Consider the following 10000-nt stretch of genomic DNA (forward strand, 5'->3'; position numbering starts at 1 on the left):
ATCTTTAGCTTCAAATCTGAATTTGTGGAGATTTTCTGTCCAATGTTCAAGACATTGTTTTGACTGTAAAACATTATGAAATATATCGTCGCTGTCGGGCGGAAACCTCGTATGTCCAAATTTGGTCAATTTCATATTTTTTCACATATCGATGCTATTGGTCAGTCCCCACGTGGGTCTGTTATTTTTACAAGTTATTAACCAATCTAAAGTCTTGAAAATAGCTTGAGCGCAAATCTCATAACTCCATTGGACACTTCAACTGTCCACCTCTTCTTCACTCCGTGGGAGAGCTTCACGGCATATTTCTCCTCAAGAAGAGTCGCAACGAATCAACACGTCTTCTGAGGTAAATGTCTTCAAAACACTGGGCTCAAAGAAAAAAAAAATCTTGACCCCCGCTAGTTCTGGTGCTCGTCTGAGGACAGGAATTTAGCGCAAGACAATCCACTGCAACACGGACTAAACCCTGTGCACTGCAGATAAGGTACAGCGTTTTTTTTATTTCCTGAAAAGTAATTTTTAAGGTTTTGGAGATACGAGGATTCCGCCCGACAGCGACGATATATTTCCTTTCGTAAACAATGCAGTCCACCGTGAGGTTCGCCGAGGTAAACACCATCACTCACCTCCCCCACACACCATCCTCACCCTTCCCCCCATTTCAAACACCACACACTGATAAAAAAAAAAAGAAACTTTTTTTTTAATTTGAGGTATGATTTTGAGTCTCACACAACACAACACATTTCTAACACAATAATAAAAAACAGAAACCAGACTCTGCTGGTGTTGAGAGTTCACATCAGTTCCCGTAACCGGCATTCCTGAGGACGCCTGTAGACCACCGAGGGGCCTCACATGCCTCAGGGTTTGGAATGTTCTGAAACACCCAAGTCATGCGGTTTGGTGTTGTTGTTCCTGAAGCTAATCCGGTGTGAGGACATCTCTGTAGATTTTTTTTCTAGATCGTTCCAACCTTCAGCGTTTGTCAAACCCAGACAAACAAATGCCCGTATTGTCAACGTGACCCGATAACTGATGGAAACGACTTTACCCACTTTGTTTATCTCCTGGCCCCACGTGCTAACACGTTAGACAATTAACAATAGGTACTGACAAGAAATGTTAAAGTGTATCAATAAAATTGTACCAAACTGATCAAATGTGGTGAGATTTCAACACGTTTTAGGCAAGACAAGGCAAGGCAAGTTTATTTGTATAGCACATTTCATACACAGAGGTCATTCAAAGTGCTTTACATAGAAATTAGAAAACAGAAAAACAGAAAAAAAATGAGAGAAAAAAAATATATATGTAAAAATAAGAGACACGATAAAATCATAATAAAAACAAAGAACAATTAAAAAAATAAAAAATTTGTGATTTTGATAAAAAACAGTTTAAAATATGTTAACAAGAATAAAACAGGAGTAAAAGTGATTTGGATAAAAAGTGCAGTCATTGTGAAGCAGCACGGTGCTCATTTAGTAAATGCAGAGTTAAACAGATGTGTTTTTAATCTTGATTTAAAAGTGTCTACTGTTGAAGCACATCTGATCTCTTCTGGAAGCTGATTCCAGTCATACAGTAGGTGGCGTAATAACTAAATGCTGACGCACCTTGTTTTGAGTGAACAGTTCTGGTATCTCTAACTGACCTGATCCTAATGATCTGAATAGTCTGTTTTAGAACAAACTGTCAATGAAACAGCAAAAAAGCTGATGAGAATGAAGACAAATAAAATTTCTAGTATTTTTAAAATGTGAAAAAATTCTTTTCCCATAGGGAAATTTTTGACGTGTCATTTTCATAAAAAAAATATATTTTTTTGTTTTAATAAAATTAATTTGAGTTAAAGAATGTTTCGGCCATATTTCTATTTATTTAATATGTTTGTTTATAACAATTTCCCAGAATAAATTTGGACATTTTCTTTTAATGGCTAGTTTTGACAACAGTCTTGAACTGAAACATGTTTCTCTTTTGCTCGGAGAAATCATTGAGAGAGAGAAAGACTGAACAATAGACATTACTAAACAGAGTTGAATACTAAATGAATTCCAAAGTTTCGTGGTGAATTCTGTTGAATGCTGTCGTGGACTCCACGGAATTTGGTTTTTGGTTGACGCTAACTGTAATTATTATGTATTCGCAGCTTTACGATGTCTTTAACTTGCAAAGTTTCACTATATCTAAGGGAAATATTGCCATTCCCATTAAGTTTGTTCTATTTGCATGACTGCATCTTTATACAACATCTATATAAATGCTTTACCAGCTACACGCTTGCCAAATTCTAGCCTTACTCTTTAGTTAGCTTCTATTCACAGCATCCATGCTTCCTGGTTCCCTTTTTAAGCAAAGATTATTTACTGAGCTTTAGTTAAAAGCATGAATTTCCATTTTAGGTGTAGGATACAGAATAAAAAAGCTCCCCAAGGCATTTTATTTATTTATTTTTTTGATGAAGTAAAGATGATGAATTGTGATTGTTTTGGGGATTTTATTTTTTTAGCAATCCCAATGATTTAGGATTTTTGTAACACCGGCAGGTTGTAAGTGATTTACAATTTAAATACAGACGTGCATGTTTTCGCTTTACATACAAATTTATACATTTATCCATTAATGTATTGTATTGCTAATTTTTGTAGTGTTGCGTTTCAAGACTTATTTTATTGTCATTGTACTGAGTTCAGCTAAATTAAAGCAGTCCTTACTTTATCTTTGGTGCAAGCTACAATTTTAAAAAATGATCTAAATGAATAATTAATGTATGTAAATTAACGTGCTATTTTATACAGCTGCAAATCGCACTGACTAGCACTAGGTGGCGACAAACACACAGTTAATCAATAATATAAACTGTATTTTAATGAACTTCATTCGAATGATTTCTTAAACTTACTAATTTCGTTTGCATAACCAAATTCTTGTGTATTTCATGTCAATAAATCATCACAAATACTTTCTAAAAATCTGTTCCCTTTGCTCCACTAGAGAGTTTATGAACTTCTGAAAGTGATGGTCTTCTCCAAAGTAGGTTTTACATGCATCTCTACCAGAAACTACACCATGTAAAAGATTCTGGGTGCATTTTTTAATACATCCCACTATGACACATTCTGACACACACACACACACACACACACACATATATATATATATATATAAAATATTAGCATACAAATATTCATCCTGTTCGGCAAATCCACAAATCCATCCACCCGCACATTTTTACCTTAGCTGATGTTCTCGTAGATTGGACAGAGCCTCCATACCGTGTAGATATGAATACACAATCTCCAAATCCTGCAGAGGAAACAGAACGAGAACAGAGATCAGTATTACTTCAAAACTCACAGAACACCACACACAGATACACACACACACACAGGCATACATACACACCTACACACAGAAATACACAAAGATACACAAACAGAGATAAACACACACAGAGACGCATGCACACACCCCAATAAAGTCACACAGAAACACAGAGCCATACACACAGAGCCACACACACAGGGCCACACACACACACACAGCCAGTCACACACACACAGAGCCAGCCACACACACACAGGCAGCCACACACACACACACACACACACACACACACACAGCCAGCCACACACACACACACAGCCAGCCACACACACACACACAGCCAGCCACACACACACACACACACACAGCCAGCCACACACACACACACACAGCCAGCCACACACACACACACACAGCCAGCCACACACACACACACACAGCCAGCCACACACACACACACAGCCAGCCACACACACACACACAGCCAGCCACACACACACACACACAGCCAGCCACACACACACACACAGCCCGCCACACACACACACACAGCCCGCCACACACACACACACCCAGCCCGCCACACACACACACACACCCAGCCCGCCACACACACACACACACACCCAGCCACACACACACACACACACACACACACACACACACACCCAGCCACACACACACACAGCCAGACACACACACACACAGCCAGACACACACACACAGCCAGACACACACACACAGCCAGACACACACACACAGCCAGACACACACACACAGCCAGACACACACACACAGCCAGACACACACACACAGCCAGACACACACACAGCCAGACACTCACACACACAAAGGTAACACACACACACAAAGGTAACACACACACACACACACACACAAAGGTAACACACACACACACACACACACACAAAGGTAACACACACACACACACACACTTCCATAACCTTCATTTACATTAGCATGAAGCACTTTACACACGCACACACACACAGTGGGTAAAAGGCCGCAGTCAGTACACTCTTGCGCTGTTATTGGGAGAGATTAAATGGAATTAGAGGACTGTTGAATGTACAGACACAGAAACAAACAGCACTTTAAGCAGCACGAAAACACCTCTGTGTAAATTTACTGAAATCAGAGTCTCCTTTATACGACAGAGGACACGTCACTGACAGCTAAGTATAAACATTCTGAAAACATTTAGCTCTTTTACAGCCACAGAATGAAAGACACTTTCCACACAGACTGTGGCATTATAAAACCAAGCAGAGGAAATTACTGCTTTCACTCACAACACACAACAACTCACCGTGAAGTCCTAATAAACTCGCTGTCTGTCGAGTTTTACACTTTGTAATAAAAAACTAGTGCTTTCTTGATGACGTTTATGTTACTTTTGTTACAAATCAAAAAAGTCTAACGTACAAAATTTAACTTGGGTTTATGTTGAGGGGATACAAACTTTTGCACTCAACTGTAAATACAAAACGATGTACACAAAAGCAATCAGGGAAAAAAACAAAAGGTTTGTCTCTCAAAATTGCGAAGCCATTTATATTATATGGTGCAGGACGTCTTACGGGATTAAAGGCATTTTGCAGGAAAAAAAAAAGAAAAGAGGAAAATCCTCTACATACACAAACATTCACTTGGGGAAATGAGCGGCGCAACAATGAGGCGAGTCACTGTGTGTGTGTGTGTGTGTGTGTGTGTGTGTGTGTGTGTGTGTGTGTGTGTGTGTGGGGCAGCACCACATAGTGCCCCCTGTCCTTTCACTATAGCCACACCACTCTACAGCACTGGGCCACCTTTGTGTTCACAAAGGCATGCTGGGGTAGCGGTGGGACAAAAGAGGCTCTGTCCTCACACACAGGCTCGAATTTAGCCTGCTCTCGGAGTGTCTATATTACATCCATACCCCCCCCCCCCCCACACACACACACACACACACACACACCTAAATGTTAGCATTTCATATTTCCTTGTAATATTCATCGAAATCACCAAATCTTTAAGTTACAAACCAAGTATTACGAGTAAACCAGGTCATTTTGCATAAATATGTTGGTTTATTCAACACTTTTAACTTTTAACTTGCATTAATGCAACATTTCTAGAAGGTTTCGACACAATGAGCTCAGATCAGATCACACGGTTAATCACGAGTCTGAGAAGCGTCTCAGCCTTTGTCGACATCTAGCGTCAGTCCACGGAAGTGCAGCACTTTATATCAAAGAGAAAACATGAACATTATTTGTTTTAGTTCACAGTTAACGTCCGTAACTCGCTCTGATTGGCTAAAGACATCTCTGATCGTATTGTGTTCGAATTCAGACAGTCATTAACTTATGGAACAATTTACAAATTGAGAGAATTGAGAAGATGATCATTAAGATGAAGGTCTCACTGGAGCTAAAGCTGGGATTTAAACTCAAAACCTTTTTTTTTTTCATTTTGCTTAATTCACAATACATTCCAGAATACTAATAATAACACAATAAAGCATTATAATGTCATAGTTGTTGGGTTTATAGTTTCATTTAATGCTGTGGAACATCCACAAATATAAATCATGTTAGTTCTCGTTATCACTTATGTTATAGCAGCGATAAACGCTCCTTCACAAACCAGTCACTATTTCTCTCTCTTTCACTTTCTCTCAAATAAAAAAAAAAAACAGCTTTATTTCTAACTCGTACAAAAGGCTGCCAATAAAATCTCCTTCCATTAAGGTTTGTTTTTGTTAAAGCAAACGTATTTAGAACCACTAGATTATGCGGTTCATCCATCAAAGACATCCATGTGTACATGCTTTTACTCTAGAAACAATGAGCACATGTAAACATCAATCTGAAATTTGCCTTGAAGCTGTATTTGCTGTCAAAGCTCATTCTATTGAGCGTTAATCAACAGACCTGAGAATCGGACTCTGTTCTGCTGTTAAAACCCTGATGAAATTCAGCCCGATTCTAATCGACGCCTAATAAATCTCAGGTTGTAACGAGTTCCAGATTTTAAAGGCATTTAATTAAACTATTTATTCATTGTGTTCCTGAGTGTCGCTAACGGTAACCGTTGTCTAAAACAAATCTCAACAGGAGATAAATCTGTATTGAAACAATGTGGCACAATTGCACAGATTAGCCGCTAGATGGCAGTCACATCTAGCTTTCGTCTCAGTGCTTAAGAGTTTGCTGAATGGAATGAAACAGAAAACAGAAAAGAAAAAAAAAGATTTCTATTTCTTCCAAAAAATGCTTCTGAATACAACATGGAAAGAATGTATGGAACTCGGTTTCTTTAGCTCTGACGTCCGTAGCTTACATTCCACCTCACTTCCTTCTGCTCGCTCACAGAATAATAACAGGAGGCAAACTCGTCCTCGACCACGAAACCTGTGTGATGTTTTTTCTGCTCTCTGAAGATTATATGTATAATAATAATAATAATAATAATAATAATAATAATATCAATGATACATCCAGTGCCTTAAAGACGTACATGTTTGTCTAGTGAGCTCAGAAGGTGTCTGATATAAACGGCGCTGCCTTCGGTCAGGTCACGAGATCAAGCAATTATTCCAAACACTGAAACGAGGTAATTGCCTGGGCTGTAATTACGAGCCGAGCGATACTCAAGAGCACAAAGAGCAGAAGACGGTCGCACAACACGCCCGCTCTCAAACTCCTATCCACACACACAAACATTTGAGAGGAGTTTTCAGCATAATACACACTATTCACAACACCCTGTTACTGATAGTGTTACATATAGCAAGGCCTCGAACTTACATTGGCTTAGATAACTATTCACCTTTCATGAACATTTCCACATTCTGCCGTGTAACAACCAGGAACTGAACTGGGATTAGACCTCATACTAGACCTCATCCTACTCCTTTATAAAACCTAAGCCATGATTGATACCAATCCACAGCTTGAATGTAATAGCTTTCTGTAGTGTTTTTATGACCATGATCGTGTTTGTTTAGGCTCTCGAACAATCTCTAGGTTCTTCCAGGAACTGGTGTATTTATATTGAGAGCCCATGACACTTTATTTACACACAGGTCTATCTTCATTTAACTATCACTTTTAATGGCAACTGGATGCACCAGGGGGTAAATACACGTGTTGTTTAGGGCTTTTCTTCTTTTATTGGTAAAGCATGATATTCAGCCCACATCCGTATGGTACTTTGTTTAGATTCAACAATCAATTTCCATTTTAGTTCCTGGTTGTAAGGGGGGTGAATACTTATGCACGTCAGTCTAGAGGCATCGAACCGATCCCGCGTCCTTTATACGTCTCACGTTCAATAACGACTTCTCGAGCTCCTCCGGGACAAAACGTGTTCCGTGCCCCGCGATTGGTCAAAGACAGAAAGCTAAGAACCTTTCTTAAGTGGCCGCACCTAATTGGCCCCTCTCCTCCCCCAAGGCCCGGCTGAGATCACCATGGTAACAAGACGAGCAGCTAGACCCTTAGAGACCAAACAGAGAGGGGGCTGTTGAAAACCCAAAGGACGAGTGCATCACTTCAGCAAAGACCCGTGTGTTCAGGCAAGCTGTTGAGAAGCTTCCCAATAGTGCGAGTAGTCCTTCAACACAACTCTAACACAAAACCTACACAATTAAATTCATTCATTACAAAATGGTACAGCTGGAAAACTTTATTTTTTTAAGTATTTATTTCGTTTCTGATCGAAACTTAAATGTGATTACTTGGCAACTAGACGGAAATGAACGACCAAAGGTCACGACACGACGCTAGAGCTATCACGGTAACCATGACAACCTTCGTCTTAAACATCAACAAACTAGATGGCAAGGGGATTTTTATTATTGTGTTGTGAGACTGAATAAAGGGCTACACTGCTTATAATGCATAGATGACTTGCTTAATGAAGCTTCCTGCATATTATAGATAGATAGATAGATAGATAGATAGATAGATAGATAGATAGATAGATAGATAGATAGATAGATAGATAGATAGATAGATAGATAGATAGATAGATAGATAGACAAACAGCTAGATTGTCAGACAGACAGGCTAAAAAATAGACAGGAAGGCAGACAGACAGATAGATAGATAGACAGACAGATCAACAAACAGATTGTCAAACAGACAGCCAGACAAACAGATGGACAGGCTAAAAAAATAGACAGGAAGACAAAAAGACAGACAGACAGACAGACAGACAGACATGTTCTAGTGTAGAGAAAAGTCTACCTTTATCTTACAAATCCTTAAAATGAATAATTTCCCCTAGAAATAAATATAGTGTAAACGTGTATATTTGTAAAGTAAAGTACATTGTAAAGTTATTTGTGTTTTTTTTAATAAATGTATAATTTATAAATAATAAAGTAAAATAATGTAATGTAATGTTATAAATGTAGCTTCATGCCTCAGCAGGCTTACGGAGGTTACTGTGTCCAGAGCCGTACTGTATCTCTGTTCTGCTCTGACAGCTCTCTCATTAGAGCCGTTTATCTTCTCACCACATGGCTAATTCTGCTAAGCTAACAGCCTTCATCTGCCAGCCAGACGACTACAGCGCTTAGCAAGTCACGTTAAAGCCAACCGGTCTGTTTAAAAAACTTTATCCAACTAAACTAAATACTTTATTTTATTGGGTCAATTCCTTTTGACAGTATTTTAATTTCGAAGAGACTATTGAACATGATATTTCCTGATCGTCTGCATTTTTAGCTAAGAACGAAAACAAGCATAAAATTAGCATATACGGCACGTCCCAAAAGAAAACGCACTTTTTCTCGCTTAAAAAAAAAATAATTAAATATCTGTTTACTGGATAACAGAATCATGTGATCCAGGAACGTGTGTAGAAAATAACCGTTGTAGATGGTAATGAGAGGAAGGCTATCAAAATACTAATAAAATAAACATTACACCTCATGCCAGGTTTATTAACATTAACTTAACTCATCACTGCTTTGCGTCTGGGGATGTTACCATGGTCACAACTAACAAACTTGACTAGCTTGATTTTTCTATATTTGATTTATTAGTGAAGGTGAAATAAAGGTCGATGAGGAGGTTGTTTGTTAGCCTTCATTGTAGCTTCGGCGACATCAAGCTGCATCAAACCCCCCAAAAAAAGGATAATAAAAATAGATTTGTGGGGTTTTTTTTTGTATGACTATAGATTGAGAAATATTTTTAGAGACAAATCAATGAATAATATCAGGATCGCCAGAGAACTTCAGCTGAATCCTGTACACGTATTATCATTGAATTTCTTTTGCATCGCAGTTGCACTATTTAAAGAATAAATTTAGCTCAGAAGTTGCTAAACCTTCAGCTCTATTTTTTCCTTGACTAAACGCTTAAAACTGATTTTGGCTTCAACGGTCAACAAATTGTCGCTTTTCCTTCCAGCGAATGCACAAACACGTCCTTCTCGACGAAAAAGTTTTGTGCTCTTGAACACATCGTAGATCCGAATTTGAAAGAATACAATGCAGCACTTTTTTTCTTCTTTTTTTTAATTAAACCCCAGAGACCGGTCTGCTTGACGGAAAGCGGCTTGCGGTCAGCTGAGAATAGAAGTCCTCTTGGGAAAGGGTGCAAACGCTAGCGCTGATGCACTAAAATGCTTTTGTTATTAGCTCAGA

The 10000-nt window shown here is 38.8% G+C and overlaps 1 protein-coding gene across 7 annotated transcripts in view; it reads right to left on the reverse strand.

Moving 5' to 3' along the window:
* rapgef2b (Rap guanine nucleotide exchange factor 2b) overlaps positions 1–10000 on the reverse strand; it is a 110827-nt gene that overhangs the window by 73609 nt on the left and 27218 nt on the right. For all 7 annotated transcript variants that reach the window (XM_060885299.1, XM_060885301.1, XM_060885303.1 and 4 more), the window contains exon 2: positions 3245–3315. In XM_060885299.1, the coding sequence (XP_060741282.1) occupies positions 3245–3315 (71 nt within the window). The remainder of the gene's footprint in view (positions 1–3244; positions 3316–10000) is intronic.

The sequence above is a fragment of the Tachysurus vachellii genome, chromosome 13, assembly GCF_030014155.1.
Source record: "Tachysurus vachellii isolate PV-2020 chromosome 13, HZAU_Pvac_v1, whole genome shotgun sequence".
NCBI lineage: Eukaryota > Metazoa > Chordata > Actinopteri > Siluriformes > Bagridae > Tachysurus > Tachysurus vachellii.